The 26,101-nt window shown below is 37.7% G+C and overlaps 1 protein-coding gene across 14 annotated transcripts; it reads right to left on the reverse strand.

Annotated features, from left to right (window-relative positions):
* Positions 1–1,988: 1,988 nt before the first annotated feature.
* Positions 1,989–24,412, reverse strand: LOC127832086 (uncharacterized). 14 transcript variants are annotated; one of them, XM_052357263.1, is made up of 12 exons: positions 24,307–24,412; positions 21,704–21,810; positions 19,754–19,830; positions 17,068–17,129; positions 16,284–16,402; positions 14,809–14,979; positions 13,834–13,933; positions 12,856–13,005; positions 7,888–7,947; positions 5,457–5,550; positions 4,553–4,691; positions 1,989–2,209 (listed from the first exon to the last, which is right to left on the reverse strand). In XM_052357263.1, the coding sequence occupies exons 1-12, from the start codon at positions 24,355–24,357 to the stop codon at positions 2,200–2,202; spliced, it is 1,140 nt and encodes a 379-aa protein (XP_052213223.1). In that variant the 5' UTR covers positions 24,358–24,412; the 3' UTR covers positions 1,989–2,199. The 14 variants fall into 14 exon arrangements, with proteins under 14 accessions (XP_052213223.1, XP_052213224.1, XP_052213225.1 ...); XM_052357264.1 differs by lacking the exon at positions 7,888–7,947 and adding an exon at positions 8,152–8,211; XM_052357265.1 differs by lacking the exon at positions 7,888–7,947 and adding an exon at positions 8,240–8,299.
* Positions 24,413–26,101: the final 1,689 nt, after the last annotated feature.

A 26,101-nucleotide genomic window follows, 5' to 3' on the forward strand; every position in this document is an offset into this window, starting at 1 on the left:
GCTTAATAGATAGAACAGTTTTACACTCAATTCTCGACATCAATACAGTTTGTGCGTACACCTTTTATTTTCAGAGTATTACCAGCGCAAGAGCGTTTATACTTAAAAGGCTATGTTCTCATATTTAGTACTTACTTCCTTATTCCTGTCAACATGTTAACATGTAAAAGTATAAAGAGCAATGGAAGCGAGGCCTCACTTTAAAGCATTGCATTTCAACCCGCGAGGTATATCGGGTCAATTCGCGGACATTCATAGTTTATATACAGGTCATCACCGGAGTTGGCGGCCAGTAAAATAATCGTTATATAATAAAGACGCTATCCGTGAACTAGGTGACCTGGAATTTTCTTTAGACCAGAAATATGTTAAATGAAGATATTCAGCAATATAATTATGGTATGTAAATAATAGATTCTTATAAATGTGTTTTCAACAATACAATGATAAATATTATTGTTGATAAATTTAACAATAATTATTCGTCCATATTGCCTAATGTACTAAAGTGATATTATGAGCATGTAACAGTTTATAGGTGTCTATCGCAACCGTTGATTATTTTTGATGTTTCTACTTCATATACACTTATATTAATTAATGCAGCATCATCATACTAAAACAATATCCCAGAAAGAGAAAAATAATGCATTTGAATATCAACCGTACTTTCGTTTGACAACTGATCATGCGTTTACGAGTTGAACCTAAATTTAGTTTTAGTGCAGATTTGTTCATACGACACAAAGACACGAAATTGTTTTACGGATCATTTCAGCTTACAGGACTGGGTGGGTCACGTAAGAATATCGAATATAAAATATATTTTTATAAACAACTGGTAGCAAGGTGAGTTGCAGATAATTAATCAGTAACCACATTTTAACTAACTATTTTGACCTGTTAATTCTTTTCAGCTCAATTCAACAGTGCAAAATGCCCATAATATCACTTTAAGCATTAGCACGATGATAATTGATACTGTTAATAATCGAATCAAATAGCAATGCCCGACAAACCACTAAAACAGGTTTGTTCGAAGAACGCGCCTATAAATACGGATACTTCTCATGTGGCCGGTTGACTCATATGTTTAAATTTCACTTCCATTCTTCTTTTGGTTTTCTGTTTTGTATCTATAGGTTTATGACCAGCAATATGTTATAATGTAAAATAAGCCGCGAAAACTCCCCGTAACATCCCGTACTGCGTGTGATGCAGCTAAGAACTGCACAGAAAAAGACATTCGCTATCCTTGATCTCATTCATTAAACTATTTACGCCGTATATCTTTTTTAAAGATATTTCTTGTTATTCTATCATATCACTATAATATCTTATAGTTGAGCTTGCCATTTTGTTGTCAAAAAAGTACATGTGATTAAGTTTGTTAAAAACAATAAACGTCTTTCATTAGGAGGGTTTTGTATTTTATTTTCAGAATGACATGAGACATTCATTTGATAATATGAAGTATATTTATTGAGTACGAAGGTGTTTAAATTACTGAAGAACATATTGCTTTAATTAGATCCATCTTCTGCTTTGGACACCAACATTTTGTAGTCACTGAGTCCCAGGGACGCAGTGAAATTTTGGAGAGATGCTAACACTACCAACATTACATGCTCAAATTGCTTTGCTTCCTATGTTTGGTATGTGCAAATGTTGCACAATTTAAACAATAAAACACATCATTTTCAAGACATTGATTTACCAGAGTCAAGTATGGAAATGAAACTACTATCAAACTGCAGTAGTCTAGCAGATATGGTGTAAGTCTATCAATCAGGAGGTCTCTGGTTCCATTCCGACTCAGTGAGCGTCCTCAAATTTTGTTGACAGACGAGTACTGGTTCTTCTTATGAAGTGCCTCAACAAGCTTATGATGCCATCGAGCTTAACCAAAATTGTTTAAACTTGACTGTATTGTTAACTGTTCTTTTATTCTTTGTATTTTGGTAAATATTCAATAATAACGGTCAGTGTTCAGTAAATATGAGTGATTTATTATCATTATTGAAAATGAGGGTACACATATCCTAAAGACATCAACGTATGACAACACAAGCTTTTGCAATAAATGTTTATGTTCCTTTGGAGGCAGCTGTGGAGAAAGCTTCATGAGACGGCACGCAAACTAGGCTTATCACAGTAAACTGTCCACGTCTTTGATTCCAGCACCCCACATCCCCATCTTCATTCATGTCTACAAATAGAAGATAAAAACACAAAGTTAAATATGCCTTCCAGTATAACTATCAGTATTTTTTAAAGAGGCATAACAACGATATTTCACCTAAATATAGGGTATATTATTAGCTTCACTGTTAGTAACTGATGGTGAATGGGATATACACCCTCGGGAATTTCATACCATACATGAGCGAAGCTTGAGTATGGTATGAAAGTACTAAGGGTGTATATTCCATACACCATCAGTTTTTAACTGTGTAACGATTATATCTCAACCGACTACTTGCTTGATTCGGGGTGTATGGAAAATACACCATGGGCACGTGACCGCTCTAAGCCAATTGGATTATTTCATTTTTGTAGGAGGTGAGATATAAAACAATGCATATGCACACTTTTCATGAATATAATTGTAAACTTTAAGCAACTATTTCAGAAAACTTCATCTTATCAAAATACAATACCGTCGCAATGCCCGATTAAATTATCAAACTATAACACTGCGCAATTATTGTTTCACTGCAATATTTGGGATGCAATCAAAATGCTTTAATAAACATGAAATTATACATGTTAGATGACTCATCCAAGGACCAAAAAAGTATTAAAATAAAGCAACAGATCATGACCCTGAAAGCCGGCCCAGTTGATGTTAGTATATTTTCCCATTTTTGTTATGTGTCGCAAAAAAGTGATCATGAGTCAAAATGTGATGGTATATATGTCAGATGTGCAAACAATTTGGTAAAAATCGATCAAAAAATGCCCACATTCATTATTAAAATAGGGCTTTTCAATTTCTGTCCATGGACAGAAATGATCTAAATTTAAACACGCGCGGGTCACATGTAAAACCACGTGAAATAAAATAAATGCACAGATTCGGAGCACAGGTGTTCGGCGCGTGGCCAAGTCACTTAAACACTATCAACATTTTATAAAACAACATTTTTCATCATTTTGACAAACACAAAATTTCTGATATAATGTTTACATGATTTCCACTTCCGCGCTTTTCAAAACGCTGATAAACTCGTATTTGTTTATTGTACTAATGTGGATTATGTTCCATAGCTGGGATATTTCGATAGTTTTACTCTTGTAAAAATCGGCACTGAACGTTTGGTCAGACGAGAGCCGACCTGGCATTTCTACGAGTTCGAGAAGTGTTTTCTTGTAGTTTATGTTGGCAAGTAGCCATTCATGGTCATTTTTCGTCACGTGGCAACCTTTCCCAACAAAATGGTACATAGTTTACGAAAATCGACCGCCATTTAGGCACTTCATGGCTTAAACGTTGATGTGGTTGATTTTCCTGTGTCAAGAGATACCTACCTTGTATATATATATATATATATATATATATATATATATATATATATTATATCAGATTTTTTTTTGTCAAAATGATGAAAAATGTTTTATGACATATTGATAGTATTAAAGTGACTTGGCCACGCGCCCAACACCTGTGATTTAGTAGTTCTTCTTTGTTTTGAAAAGCGCGGAAGTGGAAATCCCGTGAAATTGGCGCTCACATGACCCAAAGCGTGTTTATGTCACAGGTTAATAATAGTCTTGAGGATTCCGCTATGTACATGATTAGGTTTCGTATTTTTTTATGCTTTTGGCATTTTTTGGCACAATTTTTGCGAAAATCAGTATGGAAGAGTTAAGCTTTAGAATGTATCTGACGAATACTGATCAATTCTGGTCGGTTGAGAAAACCAATTATTGTGACTTTGTGAGAAATATCAACATGGCAGGCTTGAATGCAGCAAGGTAAAATAACAGTTTTTTCCACTTGCAAATATAGTTGTCCAATCATGTTAAAATCAAACTTCACTTTATCATTGTAAATTGTTCTTTGCCATTCTAATGAGTGACTATAAAACCAAACTAGAACTTGTCAAAAAGCAGTGACAAATACGACTTGATGCCCCATGTAAAATGTAGCAAGTAGTAACAACGAAAATAGGACCCAAGGGCATGGCAAGTTTTGACCCTCAAGGGGTATTTTGTAAAAAAAATTGTAGAGTGCAACAATACAGCGTTTCATACTAAATTTTAAACCTTTCGGCCTTGTTGTTTCAGAGGTAATATTTTAAAGTTATTTCGCTATATAAGGTAAGTCTATATAATTAACCTCCTTGGTGTGGTCAATTATGAACTCGCGGTAATGATTTGATAAAAAAAAAATAGTGATGACATATCAAAAGTTTCAATTGTATTTCTTGAGAAATGTACAAGTACTTTGCTCCAAAAAATTACAACATTTAAAGCAGACTGACAGAGTGACTCCTATGTTTCCCCTCTCAAGGTCTTTTTTTAGGGGTATAAATACTTGTAAAGCTACCCTCTGATCGTGGAAGCACGAGATGCCGTGCTGCGGGGTGTTGTCTGGGCGCTGGAGGTATGTTCAGCATGCTGAATGGATTCCTCTAAGATATCTACCACCCCTTGTAGACTGGCCAATGCCTCTGTACCAGTCAGTACTGAAATTATAGTTGGTGTGTCCACTGTTTATGTGTGAAAGAGGAAATAAATTGAAAGCAAAATATGTAAGTCAATTTTCCATTAATATATGTTATGAATTAAGCCTTTTTGAGGATATAGCATAAAAAAGATAAGAAATGATGTCATACAAAAAGTTAGCTTGTTTGAATAGGATGGATACAGTCTTGTTTAAATGTATGACAATTTATGTGAAAAAAGGTAATTTTGCCAATCTATGAGAAAGTCCCTTTAAAACACAAATGGTCTCCGTGACCAATTGGTTTGGGTGTTTGCATAAGGAGCAAAAGGTGGAAGGTTTGAGCCCCTGAATGAGAATATTCTGAAATGGCCTGTTGCCTACCCAGCCAGCACAGTTTATTTGAGGGGTAACAATTGCCAGCATGCCAAGTGCCTGGAAAAGGACTGGAATTGGGAGCAAATCTATTCATTAATAAAGGTGTTTAATCAGTCAAAACTGGCTGTCCATTTATTGGCACAAGTGACAAAATTAGCCTGGTAAAACAGGGCTAAATGCATGTGCATAAAGTGTCGTCCCAATTTATCTGTGTTGTCTGCACAGGCTTATCAGGATTAACATTTCCACTTAAACAAAGATCTATTCTGGGCGGAAAGTTTCGTCCCAATTAGCCTCTGCGGACTTAAAAGGCTAATCTGGGGTGTCACTTTGAGCACTTGCATTAAACCCATGTTTCTCACAGTGAGGCTCATATTATAAGAAAACACTGTACTACTGGTAAACGTACTCAGATTGGTGTCTTGAGACTGCGGTCGTGGTCTGGAAGGTTCCTTGTTCAGAGCAGAACTTGAGGAGCGGATACTGCGGAGACCGTCAAACATCTGAGACAGGAATGCAATGAATTTTTTAACAATTTGACACTAAAGACTTGTTGAATATTTCATGATTATTTATATGTCGAGTGGCTTGTATTATGACATAACGCTAGAGACATAGCCTTGAGTAATGCAATAGCACAATCTATGCAACTGATATTACTACATTGACTAGCATAATAGTCTTGCTAATACAGAAACTCAGATACTTCTATTTTCTGGAACTATTTATTGTGGAGCAGGCTATTGAAGTAGTAGTACAAAGGGGGTTAACTAGCTTCTCTATACTATGTAATGATGGCATTTATGCTGACCGGTTTGGCCGTTAGGGGATAATGAAGGACGACAATACAGAAATTCTCCTGCAGTAGGTCATCTTTAAATAACCTTCTAGAAATGATGCAAAGTTGATACAAGATTTTGTTAAAGAGTTTTCATTTATTTCCTGTTTATTAATGATCATTTTGACAATCATTAGCATGATTTCCGGTTTTCAAGGAAAGGATGGTCATGTTAACTCTATACAGGTGTTATGAATATTTGAATAACAGTACACATAATTGTATGGGGTATGTGTATTTTAAAGGGTTTATTGGTAGGTTGTTAATGTGCTGAGAACTTATTTGTGGAGAATTTGTAAAAATATTTTTCATAACATGAAAACAAGTTTCAAATTTCCATTTATAAAGTATTTAAACAAGAGCTGTCTCCATAGGATAACATATGCCCCAAAAAAACGCTTTGATAGAAGTTATGAGCATTTTTCGAAACCTAAACGCAGATTTTGAAACCTAAACGCGGACCCTAAGTTCAGGGTCAAGGTCACAGGGGTAAAAAATTTTGTGCGAATTGAAAGGCCTTGTCCATATACACATGCATACCAAATATGAAGGTTATATCTGAAGCGACATAGAAGTTATGAGCATTTTTCAAAACCTAAACGCAAAGTGTGACGGACAGACTGACAGTGCGAACACTATATGCCCTCCTTCGAGGTCATAAAAACAAGTACATGCTTATAGGAACAACTCTTAACAACCAATCACAAGGGCTGGACCGATAAGAAACATTTCACACGAGAAAGATTACTACAGGAAGCTTAATCTAGTCAGTAATTTGGCAAAATATTGCCAATTAAATTTTTATTTTTACGAAGGACACACAATTAACGCTAAGAAATTGTAGATGTATTAAGGTATACTGGCCAAAGCCAGTCTATTTGACTATTTAAAGTGCCTGCTTAAGTACTTTTTGTAAATCATTAACTTACCTTGGACGTTAATATACGCAATGAAAAAGCATAAAGATGGAATGTATACCGGGGTAATATTAAACAATGGTTTTGCTATAGAGTCATAATGCATATTTGGATTGGTTTCTGTAAACTTTAGAGTTTTCGATCAGTTATATTTTCAGTGCTGTACTCATTACAGCAAAATATTGTGAAGTTGTTTGAATCAGCAGCTTTTAGATAATTTTTATTTCTTTTCATCAATATAATAAGTGACTTAAAACGATATTTAAGAACCTCAATTTCAGCCCTATATAATTGTGTTGACACTACATGTATCAGCAAATAGATGTTATCTGGATCTCCACATTTTGGGGGAAAAGCCCACAACGCTGATCCATTTTATCAACAAATGGTAGTTTTTTTCCAATAATGATATCCCCGGTAGTTGATTTGGTATGTCAATTTTAAGGAATCGCTTTGGGTTTTGAAAGTATTTACTTAATTTAAAGTAGATTTCTTGGTTTGCAGGTTTTTGTACAATCCTTGGAGGATGGGACTGAAAGGTCTTCCAGGCAGTATTTTCCTTGTGGTGGAATACAATCAAGGGGTGTTCAAAATTATTTTTAATTTAGATATCATTCATGAAAATAATGAAAAAAATATTTTACAGCATTTATAAACTGGTTTTACTGAAATAAACTTAAATTAAAAAATATATATTTTTTTTCAGAAAGGATTTTTTGTATTTTGGGGGAAAAATATATACTTTTAGACAGGGAGAAAGGGGCAGAATTTCGGACTCCAAAATGGATGGAAATATGAACTAGAATTTGTTGGCTCTTTACCTGTATGAGTTGCTGTAGCAGTCTGTGTACTCGTTTGAAGGCAGCCTCAAGCTGTGTGAGGTTGGGTGGTGACTTGTTGTTTGTTTACCTGTATGAGTTGCTGTAGAAGTCTGTGTACTTGTTTGAAGGCTGCCTCAAGCTGTGTGAGGTTGGGTGGTGACTTGTTGTTTGTTTACCTGTATGAGTTGCTGTAGAAGTCTGTGTACTCGTTTGAAGGCTGCCTCAAGCTGTGTGAGGTTGGGTGGTGACTTGTTGTTTGTTTACCTGTATGAGTTGCTGTAGAAGTCTGTGTACTCGTTTGAAGGCTGCCCCCAGCTGTGTGAGGTTGGGTGGTGACTTGTTGTTTGTTTACCTGTATGAGTTGCTGTAGAAGTCTGTGTACTCGTTTGAAGGCAGCCCCCAGCTGTGTGAGGTTGGGTGGTGACTTGTTGTTTGTTTACCTGTATGAGTTGCTGTAGAAGTCTGTGTACTCGTTTGAAGGCAGCCCCCAGCTGTGTGAGGTTGGGTGGTGACTTGTTGTTTGATTACCTGTATGAGTTGCTGTAGAAGTCTGTGTACTCGTTTGAAGGCTGCCCCCAGCTGTGTGAGGTTGGGTGGTGACTTGTTGTTTGTTTACCTGTATGAGTTGCTGTAGAAGTCTGTGTACTCGTTTGAAGGCTGCCCCCAGCTGTGTGAGGTTGGGTGGTGACTTGTTGTTTGTTTACCTGTATGAGTTGCTGTAGAAGTCTGTGTACTCGTTTGAAGGCTGCCTCAAGCTGTGTGAGGTTGGGTGGTGACTTGTTGTTTGTTTACCTGTATGAGTTGCTGTAGAAGTCTGTGTACTCGTTTGAAGGCTGCCCCCAGCTGTGTGAGGTTGGGTGGTGACTTGTTGTTTGTTTACCTGTATGAGTTGCTGTAGAAGTCTGTGTACTCGTTTGAAGGCTGCCCCAGCTGTGTGAGGTTGGGTGGTGACTTGTTGTTTGTTTACCTGTATGAGTTGCTGTAGAAGTCTGTGTACTCATTTGAAGGCTGCCCCCAGCTGTGTGAGGTTGGGTGGTGACTTGTTGTTTGTTTACCTGTATGAGTTGCTGTAGAAGTCTGTGTACTCGTTTGAAGGCTGCCTCAAGCTGTGTGAGGTTGGGTGGTGACTTGTTGTTTGTTTACCTGTTTGAGTTGCTGTAGAAGTCTGTGTACTCGTTTGAAGGCTGCCTCAAGCTGTGTGAGGTTGGGTGGTGACTTGTTGTTTGTTTACCTGTATGAGTTGCTGTAGAAGTCTGTGTACTCGTTTGAAGGCTGCCCCAGCTGTGTGAGGTTGGGTGGTGACTTGTTGTTTGTTTACCTGTATGAGTTGCTGTAGAAGTCTGTGTACTCATTTGAAGGCTGCCCCCAGCTGTGTGAGGTTGGGTGGTGACTTGTTGTTTGTTTACCTGTATGAGTTGCTGTAGAAGTCTGTGTACTCGTTTGAAGGCTGCCTCAAGCTGTGTGAGGTTGGGTGGTGACTTGTTGTTTGTTTACCTGTATGAGTTGCTGTAGAAGTCTGTGTACTCGTTTGAAGGCTGCCCCCAGCTGTGTGAGGTTGGGTGGTGACTTGTTGTTTGTTTACCTGTATGAGTTGCTGTAGAAGTCTGTGTACTCGTTTGAAGGCAGCCCCAGCTGTGTGAGGTTGGGTGGTGACTTGTTGTTTGATTACCTGTATGAGTTGCTGTAGAAGTCTGTGTACTCGTTTGAAGGCAGCCCCAGCTGTGTGAGGTTGGGTGGTGACTTGTTGTTTGTTTACCTGTATGAGTTGCTGTAGAAGTCTGTGTACTCGTTTGAAGGCAGCCCCAGCTGTGTGAGGTTGGGTGGTAACTTGTTGTTTGATTACCTGTATGAGTTGCTGTAGAAGTCTGTGTACTCGTTTGAAGGCTGCCCCCAGCTGTGTGAGGTTGGGTGGTGACTTGTTGTTTGATTACCTGTATGAGTTGCTGTAGCAGTCTGTGTACTTGTTTGAAGGCAGCCTCAAGCTGTGTGAGGTTGGGTGGTGACTTGTTGTTTGTTTACCTGTATGAGTTGCTGTAGAAGTCTGTGTACTCGTTTGAAGGCTGTCCCAGCTGTGTGAGGTTGGGTGGTGACTTGTTGTTTGATTACCTGTATGAGTTGCTGTAGAAGTCTGTGTACTCGTTTGAAGGCTGTCCCAGCTGTGTGAGGTTGGGTGGTGACTTGTTGTTTGTTTACCTGTATGAGTTGCTGTAGAAGTCTGTGTACTCGTTTGAAGGCAGCCCCCAGCTGTGTGAGGTTGGGTGGTGACTTGTTGTTTGTTTACCTGTATGAGTTGCTGTAGAAGTCTGTGTACTCGTTTGAAGGCTGTCCCAGCTGTGTGAGGTTGGGTGGTGACTTGTTGTTTGTTTACCTGTATGAGTTGCTGTAGAAGTCTGTGTACTCGTTTGAAGGCAGCCCCAGCTGTGTGAGGTTGGGTGGTAACTTGTTGTTTGTTTACCTGTATGAGTTGCTGTAGAAGTCTGTGTACTCGTTTGAAGGCAGCCCCAGCTGTGTGAGGTTGGGTGGTGACTTGTTGTTTGTTTACCTGTATGAGTTGCTGTAGAAGTCTGTGTACTCGTTTGAAGGCAGCCCCCAGCTGTGTGAGGTTGGGTGGTGACTTGTTGTTTGTTTACCTGTATGAGTTGCTGTAGAAGTCTGTGTACTCGTTTGAAGGCTGTCCCAGCTGTGTGAGGTTGGGTGGTGACTTGTTGTTTGTTTACCTGTATGAGTTGCTGTAGAAGTCTGTGTACTCGTTTGAAGGCAGCCCCAGCTGTGTGAGGTTGGGTGGTAACTTGTTGTTTGTTTACCTGTATGAGTTGCTGTAGAAGTCTGTGTACTCGTTTGAAGGCAGCCCCAGCTGTGTGAGGTTGGGTGGTAACTTGTTGTTTGTTTACCTGTATGAGTTGCTGTAGAAGTCTGTGTACTCGTTTGAAGGCAGCCCCAGCTGTGTGAGGTTGGGTGGTGACTTGTTGTTTGTTTACCTGTATGAGTTGCTGTAGAAGTCTGTGTACTCGTTTGAAGGCTGCCTCAAGCTGTGTGAGGTTGGGTGGTGACTTGTGGTTTGTTTACCTGTATGAGTTGCTGTAGAAGTCTGTGTACTCGTTTGAAGGCAGCCCCCAGCTGTGTGAGGTTGGGTGGTGACTTGTTGTTTGTTTACCTGTATGAGTTGCTGTAGAAGTCTGTGTACTCGTTTGAAGGCTGTCCCAGCTGTGTGAGGTTGGGTGGTGACTTGTTGTTTGTTTACCTGTATGAGTTGCTGTAGAAGTCTGTGTACTCGTTTGAAGGCTGTCCCAGCTGTGTGAGGTTGGGTGGTGACTTGTTGTTTGTTTACCTGTATGAGTTGCTGTAGAAGTCTGTGTACTCGTTTGAAGGCTGCCCCCAGCTGTGTGAGGTTGGGTGGTGACTTGTTGTTTGTTTACCTGTATGAGTTGCTGTAGAAGTCTGTGTACTCGTTTGAAGGCTGCCTCAAGCTGTGTGAGGTTGGGTGGTGACTTGTTGTTTGTTTACCTGTATGAGTTGCTGTAGAAGTCTGTGTACTCGTTTGAAGGCAGCCCCCAGCTGTGTGAGGTTGGGTGGTGACTTGTTGTTTGATTACCTGTATGAGTTGCTGTAGAAGTCTGTGTACTCGTTTGAAGGCTGCCCCCAGCTGTGTGAGGTTGGGTGGTGACTTGTTGTTTGTTTACCTGTATGAGTTGCTGTAGAAGTCTGTGTACTCTTTTGAAGGCAGCCTCAAGCTGTGTGAGGTTGGGTGGTGACTTGTTGTTTGTTTACCTGTATGAGTTGCTGTAGAAGTGTGTGTACTCGTTTGAAGGCAGCCTCAAGCTGTGTGAGGTTGGGTGGTGACTTGTTGTTTGTTTACCTGTATGAGTTGCTGTAGAAGTCTGTGTACTCGTTTGAAGGCAGCCCCAGCTGTGTGAGGTTGGGTGGTGACTTGTTGTTTGTTTACCTGTATGAGTTGCTGTAGAAGTCTGTGTACTCTTTTGAAGGCTGCCTCAAGCTGTGTGAGGTTGGGTGGTGACTTGTTGTTTGTTTACCTGTATGAGTTGCTGTAGAAGTGTGTGTACTCGTTTGAAGGCAGCCTCAAGCTGTGTGAGGTTGGGTGGTGACTTGTTGTTTGTTTACCTGTATGAGTTGCTGTAGAAGTCTGTGTACTCATTTGAAGGCAGCCCCAGCTGTGTGAGGTTGGGTGGTGACTTGTTGTTTGTTTACCTGTATGAGTTGCTGTAGAAGTCTGTGTACTTGTTTGAAGGCAGCCCCAGCTGTGTGAGGTTGGGTGGTGACTTGTTGTTTGTTTACCTGTATGAGTTGCTGTAGAAGTCTGTGTACTTGTTTGAAGGCTGCCCCCAGCTGTGTGAGGTTGGGTGGTGACTTGTTGTTTGTTTACCTGTATGAGTTGCTGTAGAAGTCTGTGTACTCGTTTGAAGGCTGCCCCCAGCTGTGTGAGGTTGGGTGGTGACTTGTTGTTTGTTTACCTGTATGAGTTGCTGTAGAAGTCTGTGTACTTGTTTGAAGGCTGCCCCAGCTGTGTGAGGTTGGGTGGTGACTTGTTGTTTGTTTACCTGTATGAGTTGCTGTAGAAGTCTGTGTACTTGTTTGAAGGCTGCCCCCAGCTGTGTGAGGTTGGGTGGTGACTTGTTGTTTGTTTACCTGTATGAGTTGCTGTAGCAGTCTGTGTACTTGTTTGAAGGCAGCCCCCAGCTGTGTGAGGTTGGGTGGTGACTTGTTGTTTGTTTACCTGTATGAGTTGCTGTAGAAGTCTGTGTACTCGTTTGAAGGCTGCCCCCAGCTGTGTGAGGTTGGGTGGTGACTTGTTGTTTGTTTACCTGTATGAGTTGCTGTAGAAGTCTGTGTACTCGTTTGAAGGCTGCCCCCAGCTGTGTGAGGTTGGGTGGTGACTTGTTGTTTGTTTACCTGTATGAGTTGCTGTAGAAGTCTGTGTACTCGTTTGAAGGCTGCCCCCAGCTGTGTGAGGTTGGGTGGTGACTTGTTGTTTGTTTACCTGTATGAGTTGCTGTAGAAGTCTGTGTACTCGTTTGAAGGCTGCCCCCAGCTGTGTGAGGTTGGGTGGTGACTTGTTGTTTGATTACCTGTATGAGTTGCTGTAGAAGTCTGTGTACTTGTTTGAAGGCTGCCCCCAGCTGTGTGAGGTTGGGTGGTGACTTGTTGTTTGATTACCTGTATGAGTTGCTGTAGAAGTCTGTGTACTCGTTTGAAGGCAGCCCCCAGCTGTGTGAGGTTGGGTGGTGACTTGTTGCACCATTGCTTCATCTCATTTTCGTAGCAGTAGTTGAAGCCCGTGGTCAGCTGAGAGAGCTCAGATAACACCAGGCTGATGGTCCGGCACACTGTCTCCACCTTCGTGTCATCCATCATCTCATACTCGTACTAGAGTTCAACAAAATATGATAATAAGCGACGGTCTTGAACAATCTGTGTGTGTAACACATGACTGATTGTTTGGGACACCATTTCCAGTTTTGTTTTCTCCATGGATATCCATGTAAATATTTCAATATTATGTTTTTCTATAGTATGACACTAGAGAATAACATAATATTGAAATATTTACATGATGATAAAGATACAAAAAATGTGTTTACAGATTTTGAACAAGTGCCATGTGTAGGAGAATAAACAAAAACACACAGATGGTCTATTTTTTCAGGTTTTGGGCAGAAATCCAGAAATCCAGGAATTTATTAAGATCCTACAAGGATGCTAGATTTTGCAAACCAAAGACATTTCATGTTAACAAAATCAATCAAATACAAAGTAACATGATTATGATATTTTATACACAATAGTGGTATTTGTTTAATACAAGAATTCTTGCTTGGCACATTTTCTACTTTTCTGTCAGACATACTGGAGAATTACATACCATTATATTATAATTTACGGTATATAAGCAAGTGAATGATAATCTTCTGTTTATTTCATTAAGTTTGCACAAACATTACAACTGGACAAGTGGTGAAAAGTCTTGCGTTGTACAGCAGTTAGTTTAAAGCCCATTTATTTTACCTCGATTGCATCGAAAGCGTCAGGCTTATTGAAATGCTCTCGAGTACGTTTCCTGGGCCTAGAACCAGTACTTGGTGTCTTTGGGGGAAATCTAAACAACGCTCCCACAGTGGGGTTCGAACCGATGACCACCAGGTCGCTAGGCAGACACCTTATCCATTACACCAAGGCGACCTCATTACACCATACGTGTTTCCTCATATCTTGCAGTAGTTCCACTTGACGGGCCATGTCTTCTGAGAGTTTTATGGCCGCCGCCTCGATTGCCTGCAGGTCCAGCTTTGAAACCCTGTCATAAATATGACATACATTAACAAACAAACATTTTGATACTTTACATTGATTTTAGTTTGGTGAATAAATGTAAATATATGCTTTTTCTTAAGTTAAGTCAAGCTCAAATGGGGTCCTCAGTCAATTCACTAAAAATTGAACATTAGACATAATCATTGCTACCAAAGCCAATCTGTACAGTATTACAGCTATGAGACATAATCATTGCTACCAAAGCCAATCTGTACAGTATAACAGCTATGAGACAAAATCATTCGTACCAAAGCCAATCTGTACAGTATTACAGCTATGAGACAAAATCATTCGTACCAAAGCCAATCTGTACAGTATTACAGCTATGAGACATAATCATTCGTACCAAAGCCAATCTGTACAGTATTACAGCTATCTCATAAGCTCATTATACTCCTAAATACTGACTTACAGGGCGTACTCTGCCATTCCCCAGACAGGCATATGGCTACAGTAACAATCATTTGGATTTTAAAAAATCACCTCGCCTAATACTATTTCTTCATACAGTAACCAACATTTTAAGAATTCTGTCCTAAATCTAGAACTTGTGTGTCAATTTGTTAAAGGATTGTCTGGCCACTTATTGTATTGTGATATTACATGATAGCATATTTATTGTCATTGAAATGGTTGAGTGGATTGTTTTCTCTGAATCAGAGTGTGTAATGCAAGAATAATATCTATAAGCTTGTTTTCAGTCATCACAGTATATTTTCTGCATTTACAAGTGTATTCCACTCACATTTAACCAATTTTAGGTACAGACAAAACATTGTGCCAATAATGCAGCATTTACTGCACATTAAATAGATTTTCATGAAGAGACATTTCCACAAAGGTTTTTGTATTCATTACTTGTCCAAGGTCTTTCCTGACTTGCTCCAGGTCTCCTCCAGCTGTTTTTTCAGGTCCAGTGGCAGCAGTGACAGCTTGCCAGAGAACACCTGGTCCATAGGTCCACTGAGGCACAGGTTGTTCATGTAGGTCACATCAAGGGAGACTTGCTCGTGTAACGGCAATGAGTCGCTGAAGGGACGAACACATTCCAGCATAATTATAATTACAACATAATAATGCAAAATTATTATTTTCTGCTATTGTTTTTTATTGGATTTAATGCTGGCTTTTTGTGTTTTATTAAAGGGATCTTTTCACGTTTTGGTAAATTGACAAAATTGAAAAAAGTTGTTTTAGATTCGCAAATTTTCGTTTTGGTTATGATATTTGTGAGGAAACGGTAATACTGAACATCTACCATGGTCTAATATAGCCATTATATGCATATTTTGACGATTTAAAAACCTTAATAAAGCGTTGCAACGCGAAACCATTGAATAATTTGGAGAGTTCTGTTGTTGTCGTTTAATTTTGTGAAACTACAAAGATTGCTTATATAAACTATAAAATGTGTCTTTCATATATACTTGGCAGGATGGCCGAGCGGTCTAATTGGTTTTTATTTCAGGAATCCGGGGGTGACTGGTTCGAGCCCTGCCGCGGGCTACTTTTTTCCTTTTTTTAATTTTATTCTAAATGTTTTACTGGAGCTTTTTAGATCCAATGTTTACATTGATCAATATAAAGCATTTAATGACAAACTTCAAAACATGCCAAAATCTGTGAAAAGGCCCCTTTAATATAATTACACAAGATGAAGATTCACAGCCATTAACAGAATGGAACACCTGATTTTCCGGTCATTCGTAAGCAATTTATTGAATCATCATCAGAAATGCTGCAGCTTTCAACCAAATAACAATCATAGATATCATAGATAAATCTTCCAGACTAAACCCAAATCTTTTAATACAAGGTAGTAAATAACCATAATACAGGCATTTTTTTCTGTTTGTCATTATTTCTGTATAAAGATAGGGCATTTTAACAAATGGTTTAGCTTACAAGTGTGCTTGAACTGGCAAGTGCTTGAAAAAAATAGGGATAAAGACAGTAAAGGTTTGATTTAGGGACCACATCTGGGGAGGAAACCCCCACCCTTTACTGGGTGTCCCAAAACTGTTAACTTTTGAGTACCGGTAGGTCAAGCTTACTTAGAACTATTTTTAAAACTTGGTATTAAACAAAAGAAAATAATATGAAAGGAGGTAAAATCAGATAAAGCAAAGTGGAGAACAATTTGTTTAACTATAAAAGCACAGAAAAAGGCGAAAATTAACTGAAAGGTGGAGAAACCCCACACATGCTTAAGTCCAGCAAAGTGAGGAACAATTTGTTGAACTATTTTGGCGATCAAAAGGAAATCAGCTGGCATTAGACATGGGACCCATACTTGAGTATTTACATAATATTTTTGATTGCACACAACATACCTGACTATTCCTGGTTCTCTGAACAGCTTGTTTTTAGGGTCCTCTGCAGAGTCCGCTATGGCCACGATGTCAATCAGGTGAGCCATGAACACGGCCTGTCTAGACGCAGGAACAGCTCCCTAGCAGGGATAGTTTTAGTCTTTGAACGTACATTTGTGTTTGGTACAACCAATCAGAGGTGAGATTAAACAGATATCTACTGATGGATAAAGTACTGAAAATTTATCTGTCCACAAATAGGAGTTAGCAATACAAAAAGGTAGGGTACTCTTTTGTCCATCTGACACTTAAGCGCACCCAGTCATTATGTCTCTAAGGCATATTTTGAATTAATAATGTATATATATTGCGTATTAAAGTACTTTGATTACAAATATTGTTCTATGACTAATAAAATGATTTTCACTGTGGAAAATTAATTTATTGAAAACTTCCAATAAAATTTGATTTCTGATAAAAAGGGCAAGGAGGGATTACAAGGGGGCAGGAACCTTGGAGCAGCAGGGTGCTGTGCCTGTCTGTTTAGGTCTAGCTGGAGCAATGATAAACAGAGTTATGATGGATAATATTTCAAGGCCAGGAAACACTGTTCACATTAGTGACAGTAGAGACAATAACAAAGCAACACCGCATGATGTAATCATCAGGTTATAGACATTATAAGTTTATGCTGCTTTGTTGCTCTATCCAAATAAATGGCTGGAAAAACAAAATGATTTTATATTCTCTAAGTATTGTAAATTTGTTTAGTCTTGGTAAATACTGTGGCAGCTCTGACCCATACCCTTATCAAATCAACATCATCGTATCTACAGAGCCCGATATTGGACGCCACAAACAACAGACCTGAAACAAACACAAAATTAAAATGTACTTCAGCATAGTCTTAAGTTATGACACCATTTAATCTTCAAAATGTTTACTAATTGACAATATAATAAGTATCATTATTATGAGCGAACCATTGAAGCCAATTAAATGATGTGCAAGTAGATAATTCCATATTAAGCATGGCCTAATGTTACTTAAGAGAATCTAAAACGTGTCATAATACAAAAGGAATCCTGTTATCATGCCAGAAGTCATAAAATATCTATAAAGCAATTTATAATAATCATGTTATAGAACTTCTGAGTTTAAACACATGCAATTTTTTTATGAAGGAGTTTAGGTGTACTTTGTTGGACAAGTTTGTGTCTATGGAGAGACAGACAGACATTCAGACACAATTATACCTCCATCTATTTCATTGAGGGGGGGGGGGGGGTAATATTGCAAATATTATGACTAACTAGAAGGACATGGATGTCCCAACACTTTGCTTTTGTCTTAAAATTCCACCTATGTTGGAAAATACTGAACTAAAATATGGAGCTACCCAAGTTCACATGGTAGTCATTGTTTGTTAAGTTTTAGTCCTGAGGACTCCTCTAGCAGAAAAACCTTTTGAGTGACGCTTGACTCATCAGAAACAATATATGGAGGTGCACAAGTTCACAGCGGTAAATTGTTTATAAAAAGGGACCATAACTTAAGTTGTGACAAAAAATATCCAAACTAAAACATGAAGGTTGGAAATTTTATAAGCTGATTAAACTGTCAAGTTTCATTCCTCTGGTAGCAATATTTTTTGTGCAATGCGCGACACAAGTGAACACAAATAATTGTTTGCTACCACAGGGGCCCAAACACCAGTTATGTAAAAAATATCCAATGCAAAATATTGGGGTGCTTAAGTTTATTTGCTGTTTAATAGATTTGTAAAGATTAAGCCCTCAGGCAGCAATATTTTTTTCTTTTGATCTATAGAAGTGAACTATTTTCCAAAGACATGAAAACTGAATTTATTTTGGAAAAATATCTGAACCAAAATATAAAGGTGTGCAAGTTTGCAGGCTTGATAAAAAAAATAATCTAAGTGTCAGAACTAACAAAATGGAAAATATCCAAACCAAACAAAAGTTTAAACAAGATGTGTTTGTGAAACACTATGTCCCCCCCATATATTTGACTTTTGACCTTGAAGGATAACCTTTACCTTTCACCACTCAAAATGTGCAGCTTCATGAGATACACAAGCATGCCAAATATCAAGTTGCTATCTTCAATATTGCAAAAGTTATGGCCAATGTTAAAGTTTGATGCAAACAAAGCAACAAACCAACCAACAAACAGACAGGACAAAAACACTGAAGAACATAAAAAAGTAATTTTCAGTTCATTTTCTGCAATATGGTTATGTAAAAAATATCCGATTCACAGTATAGAGGCATGCAAGCTCACATGCTGGTTACATATTTGCATATTTTATCCAGTAGTAACCATGCTTTGTTTACTAATTTGCCACACAAAAGACAGATGAAGGGGGGACAGACAAGGGCATTCTAATTTCCCCTCCCTCGTGAAATAAAAATGAAAGCTACATCATGAAATTATAAAATAGCTGATGTCATAGGGTCATATACATGACATTATGAATGGCTCTTTTCATTCTATGGTAAACAAACATAGCAACGATAACTCTTACTGAAACATACATGGACTTGTTATACTAACAAATGCAGAAAATAATATAAGATATTTTTCAAACTTGCTCATCCTCCCACAGATGAAGAACAAAATTATTGTCATAAAACTACTTGTTAACAAGCCAAAAGCACTCCCGAGCACAGCATAGTCAAATAATAGTTTTCATTTTTTGTGCTTGTGTTTTCCTTTTAAACCATCCAGGTCAAGTATTGTTTATTGGCTAATATCCATAAACAATTCAAAAACTATGTTTCTTAAAAATATAATTAAATATATGTATCTTTTTTTTATAGGGAAAGGTCTCGCACTACAAATAGTGCTGGCAAAAAGCAGGGCAAGGTGAGGTCCGACCAATCTGGTTATATTTTACTAATAGTTTGCTAAATTCAATTTCATTCACACGTGCGATTAAGGTTTTCAAGCACAGTGATAGAAATACATGTAAACACAAGCCCGCAAGCCTTCCACTGCTAAAGGAACAGGGCTTGCTCAGATTGTCTGTTTCATTGGAAGGGTTTGAATCATTTTCCTGGTCTCCAGTTATAAAATAAGAAAGGTCGTGGCGTAGCTGTTGCCTAGCAGCTGGGAGGTCATGGGTTCAATTCACACAGTGGGTATCTTTTTCTTTCACAAAGACATCAAGTACTGGTTCAACCCAGGAAACAGACTCAAGAGTATTTCAATACGCCTGTGGCTTTTGATGTAATCGTGCTAAAATAAATAGGTTTAAACCATATGATAAGAGTTTGGTCTAACTTGGTTGAAATGCTACTTTTGATGACTTTATTTTTCATTAGCCCGTATATATTTGCGAAGTTGTGTTAAATTTCAGCATTTGCTTTCACACTTTATCAGTTTAGAGCGCAGCAGTGGGCTGGGGCAGTACAAGATGCAGCAGCCTGCCATTTCACTCTAGATGTATGTCTATCAATTAGACTTACGCTGTATACGGGAGTCCATCTTTGACTCTACCGAAGCATACTGCGGGTCCAAGATCTCATTGAGTTCCGAGTCAAACCTGCCCCACAATAGACAATAAATGCAATACATTTAGAACAATGAAGAAGCTGACTATAAGAGGACAATCTGATCTTGTTATTCAAAACATTAATGACCTTAAATCTAATTACATCTGCACATCAGGATTTCATATATTTATTGTATAGATTAATATATTATTTATATACAATGATTGCAATATGAGCACATGTGTAACTTGTTCAGTAACATGTATTAAAATCTTCTGAATAGATCTCAAGAAAGATACAATGTTCATGAAGATTATTCCATCTTTGCAAATTTTGATTTGATTTTTTGCGATTTAAAAAAATACTTTTAATTAAGAATTCTGAGGGGTATTTGGATGTAAACAAAAGCTGTTTGTAAAACATGCATGCCCCCCATATGGGCTGTCAGTTGTAGTGGCAGCCATTGTGTGAATACGTTTTTTGTCACTGTGACCTTGACCTTTGACCTAGTGACCTGAAAATCAATAGGGGTCATCTGCAAGTCAATGTACCTATGAAGTTTCATGATCCTAGGCCTAAGTATTCTTGAGTTATCACCCGGAAACCATTTTACTGTTTCGAGTCAATGTGACCTTGACCTTTGACCTAGTGACCTAAAAATCAATAGGGGTCATCTGCCAGTCATGATCAATGTACCTATTAAGTTTCATGATCCTAGGCAGGTTTTTTTTTGGCCCAATTTTATAGCCGAAATTCGTCTATATCCCCAATCGCAAAAAGTATACTTTTTTTTAAACCAAATTTTCAATTTTCTTAGTATAAAAAGGGCACATAATTCTGTCAAAATGCACGCCAGAGTTATCTTACTTTGCCTGCCCAGTCCCCTCATGATAGTAAGTAAGTGTACCAAGTTTCAATGCAATAGCTTTGATACTTTATGAGAAAAGTGGACCTAAACACAAAACTTAACCAGACACCGACGCCAAGGTGATGACAATAGCTCATAACTTTTTTTCAAATGACCTTGACCTTTGACCTAGTGACCTGAAAATCAATAGGGGTCATCTGCTAGTCATGATCAATGTACCTATGAAGTTTCATGATCCTAGGCATAAGCGTTCTTGAGTTATCATCCGGAAACCATTTTACTATTTCGGGTCACCGTGACCTTGACCTTTGACCTAGTGACCTGAAAATCATTAGGGGTCATCTGCGAGTCATGATCAATGTACCTATGAAGCTTCATGATCCTAGGCATAAGCGTTCTTGAGTTATCATCCGGAAACCATTTTACTATTTCGGGTCACCGTGACCTTGACCTTTAACCTAGTGACCTGAAAATCAATAGGGGTCATCTGAGAGTCATGATCAATGTACCTATGAAGTTTCATGATCCTAGGCATAAGCGTTCTTGAGTTATCATCCGGAAACCATTTTACTATTTCGGGTCACCGTGACTTTGACCTTTGACCTAGTGACCTGAAAATCAATAGGGGTCATCTGCGAGTCATGATCAATGTACCTATGAAGTTTCATGATCCTAGGCATAAGCGTTCTTGAGTTATCATCGGGAAACCATTTTACTATTTCGGGTCACCGTGACCTTGACCTTTGACCTAGTGTCCTCAAAATCAATAGGGGTCATCTGAGAGTCATGATCAATGTACCTATGAAGTTTCATGATCCTACGCCTAAGCGTTCTTGAGTTATCATCCGGAAACCATCTGGTGGACAGACATACAGACAGACATACGGACCGACATGTGCAAAACAATATACCCCCTCTTCTTCGAAGGGGTCATAAATATGGGAAAGTCATATGCTTCACTACAGTTATGGGGTCACAATTTGGCACCAAATAGCAAAAATAACCTGAGTTTTCTAGTTGTTTTCATTTTTTTAGGTCTAAAAAAAATTACCCACTTTGATAAAAGCCATTGAAGAAGTCTTATTCTAGCCTCTCCGGGTTTGAAAATAAGCTCTGAGATCCACGACTCCTCCACCCCTTCAGTGTAGGGGCAGCCTAGTTGCTGAAACGGAATAAACATTTTCACTAAAGGGGATAATAGATGAATCATAAGGTATACTATTTAAAAAAATAAGATCACTTTTTAATAAGTTTAAATAAAATGTTTGCTCAACACATGTTTAATTTAAACTCTAAGTAGTAAAATATTAATATTTCTTAACATAATGTTGTCCCTCGAATTTTTTTGTGGGTTGTATAAGTGGTAAGGTATAGTATGGTTGTATAATTCTTATTTGAGTGAAGAGTTCAAATCCTATGGCTCGCTATGAGTGGTAATGGTAGTTGTTGAAATAATAAATGTCACAATAAACTTAAAGCAAACATGAAAGCAAAATACCTTCAGTGCTGACTTAACACATCCACCTATTCAGGCCAAACCAAGTGCATATGTATAGGTAAAATATTAATTTATAATTAAAGCACTTATAGGATAGGTTTTTAATTATTAAGATACAAAGAATGTGGTCCATCTTTATTTAAAGATATTAAATTAGCAACGTATGTACAGAAACTTGTCAAAAACAAACTAGGTGACAGATTGTAAACAAGTTCCATCCAAATATCAAAATAGTCAACTGCTTAAGGCCTCTAAAAGATGTTTCAATTCTTATGTTTGCTAATCTGTGCACAGTTTCCTTTACAGAACTATAGAGTTTCTAAAATAATGTAAATTAAACAACTTAAATTCTAAATACATGAAGAGATTTTTAATTTGTTATAGCAGACTATACTAAGTAATTTTTTGTAACTCTTAATAGACCTTACTTTACCTGATTCTCAAACACAGAACCAAAATGTTATGTATCATGAATATAATGCTAATGTTTTTGTTTATGTCCTAATGGCGTTTTAAAGATATTCACAAGGAATATTAGTTTTCTTTTATTTAACCATGTTCTTCATATATCACTATTTTGCTGTAATATACATTCAAGAAATGAATTTCTAAAAATAAAGTGCACTTATCTTTAAAGAGTTTAATAAGTAATTAAAATATGTAAGTAGTTAAACACCTTTCCAATTATGACAATGCCATTAGTTTAGTGAAAAAAAAGTTTATCTTTGTTTGGAAAGCCACAAAGCATTCAGGCCTTTTCCTGTCTATATTGGGAAGAAGTACCTAGCCAATTGGGATTTTTCGAGTCGCGAAATCTTTTAAATTGGGAAGAATTTTCATAGACAAAAGCATTATTGGGGAAATTATTTTTCTTAATCTTTCTTATTAAATCGAATGTTTTCATACATAGGTATTGACAAATTTGACCTAAAATGCTAAGAAAAGTATTAAAATGTTTTTTCCATGCAACTGTCATTGTCCACAGCTAGCGTAAGTATGTGTATGATAAAAATACAGACTTTGTTAATGTTATGCTTGAAGTTCAAATAAAATACATAGCGCGATATGTCATTCAATTATTTTTTTTATGAATATTCACGGTCGAAAGACCTGTGTTCAACATATTATTGTTCAAAATTCAAGTTGCCAAATGTCTGAAGGCAACCATTTTTTGAAATACAGTAACTTTGAAAGTGAAACCAGTCCATATTTCTCTACGTCAGACCATCGACATCAATTCTCAAACAATCTACAATAATAAATAAGTACACATGATTATCACTTGTTGTATACCGGGTACATTACCTGATTATTCTGAATAATACAGCACTTCAATATTTGAAAGCAAATTCTGACTGAAAATGTGTCTTGAGAATTGCATAAACACAACCGGCCGCCATTTGTCTGAAGTGTTAAGGTAGAGAAAATTGCATAATGGAACACTAGATACGATGACATTTTACGGGGTATTCCCATGAGCACGCTAAAACATGGCACACGGTTATTTAAAACACATTTCCTACCGTGAAACACATTTTCCGGCTTCAGTCATTTCGGTCGGAAATTGGGATTTTTTTTAGAATTGGGAAAAAATTTGCATATTTGGCATTGGGAATGGGTCCGATAGTGAGATAGGCAGAAAAAGGCCTGGCATTTCATGAAGTGCACACTCTCTTAAGAAATTCAGGGGAGTTTACATAAGATTGATCACTTAACTGTAGTGCACAGCAAATGACTTTTATGGCCTCGAATTGTGTTGATTTAAATGTACAATGTAAGGAATCTTTTAAGATTTTTTATGCTAAGTCTAAATCGTTTTAAAAGGTGTATACAAATTCTGAGTTAAATATACAGGGAATTTACTCTTATAAAGTTTATATCCTTCACCTGTTTTGCCCTGTGAATATTATCAATATAAGAAAAAGCTTAGTATATGCAAAGGGCCAAACCGAGAAGGCAAAAATCAAGCGTTGCTGTCAATAAAAAAGTGTTGCAGCAAAAACATCAAACATAAACAATCAAGTCTTCAAGATCTGACATGTTAAAATAATCGCCTATTGGCAATTAATACGCCAAACACAATCACATCCAAATCGAAATATAGGATGGTAACAACGTTAACTATCTGACAATAAATTGCAATTAATTTTGTTATTTTACATCCAATTTCTTCTTGAAATGTTGAGCTTTCACATTTGAAGTGTCCCCCATTATTTTGTTGTTGTTGTTGTTGATGATGATGCAGAATAACGTCAGAGCTACTGGGCGCTTGAATAACATAGGCTACATCCAACTATACTTTTTTCCGATAAAAGTCCAAAACAGGGCCTCTTCGACATTGTCCCAAACAGTGATCAGCCCACTGATTGTGGGTTGGTGGGGCGGAGGGTGAGGGGGGCAGAGAACCCACAGGAAACCCGTGTCCAATGGTATTACCATCAACCAAACTCACGTGCGCCATAAGGGCATATTGAACCTGGGTCGCCTAGATGAGAGGCGCGTATACCGACCAGCCAACAATCGATTACCTGGGAGCCAAAAAATATTCCAAATGAAACGCCGGTTGATTTGATATAAATGTTTGCGTGGGTGCGTCGTGAAAAAAACATTGACGAAAAATTAACATTCTAACATACATTAACATAATTTGATTTGATTGGTCATCTTACCGTAAATTCGGGAACGCACATGCATGGCGGACTGACACGTCCTTCATGTAAAACATCTGAAAACTCATGGGAACATACCATGATCACTCACAGAACCTCTCGACCTCTTACGGACTCTCACGTTAACATCAAATTAAAATATACGGTCAGTTTGATAAGTTTATTTCACCCAAGATGGTCTTTAACGGACTGAACTAATCGGAGAGCGCCAATACCCTGTATTGAGAATACGTGTTGCTTAGCGGCCTACCGGAATATGAATCAGCGCATAACCGTCACTGGGTACCCCAAGTGCGTGTAAGTCTGATGCTCTTCTTTTTATGGCAGATGCCACTGGTTTGCATCTCTTTGCCAAAATGAAAAGAAACAATAAGGATTTGTAACAAAAATTTGATTTTGCGCCACTGGAAGGGTGCGTCTGTTATGGTTTATCAAATACAAAACTTTGTTGAAATGTAACCTCTTACTTTCTGAACCGCCAATATATCCAGTCATTTATGGAAATTACTTATTTAATCGCATAACTGTCACATGGCACAATGCACGTGCTTTCATGGTAGATGCGTGTTTTTTGCATCCTTGCCAGAATGGTAATTATAAAAAATAGTACAGATATTCGCATCCCACATAGAAGATGATTCGCGTAATTAAACAGCCAGGTCTCAACTTTTTTTCTGGAATGCTTAACACCGTTAAAGTTTTCTTCTTGCATTACTGTCTGAACAGAAAAAGCGTTATCACTCTCACTAAATATCCATGGTTATTCCAATACAAATGAGAATTTTGATTTTTCTGCAGTCATAATGAAACACGCGTAGTGGAGAAATTACCGTCTATCGTAATATTAATCACTTAGTTATTTTATATTACAATTCGTTGGAATGTCATACTTACTACAAAACAGTCCTTGGTAAATCTAACACTAAAATGAAGAAATAACATGCAAGAAAAAATGGACATGAGTGGTTCTATAGTCACTGTTAGTGTAAACTGTTTTTAGCATGTCTCATTTACTAGTAGTGTAAAGTGAAACAGACGTTTCTTTAATACGACACCCGATTCAAAATATCATCCGACTTTAAAAAGTGAATTTTTAGTTATATTTTTTTTCTGAATAATAGCCTATTAGCACTTGTTGATAACTGACGTACATCAAACACAAATTGAATCTATACTTTATTTAGATTCTGATCTTGTTGATAACTGACGTACATCAAACACAAATTGAATCTATACTTTATTTAGATTCTGATCTTGATAACTGACGTACATCAAACACAAATTGA

The sequence above is a fragment of the Dreissena polymorpha genome, chromosome 5 (assembly GCF_020536995.1).
Source record: "Dreissena polymorpha isolate Duluth1 chromosome 5, UMN_Dpol_1.0, whole genome shotgun sequence".
Classification (NCBI taxonomy): domain Eukaryota; kingdom Metazoa; phylum Mollusca; class Bivalvia; order Myida; family Dreissenidae; genus Dreissena; species Dreissena polymorpha.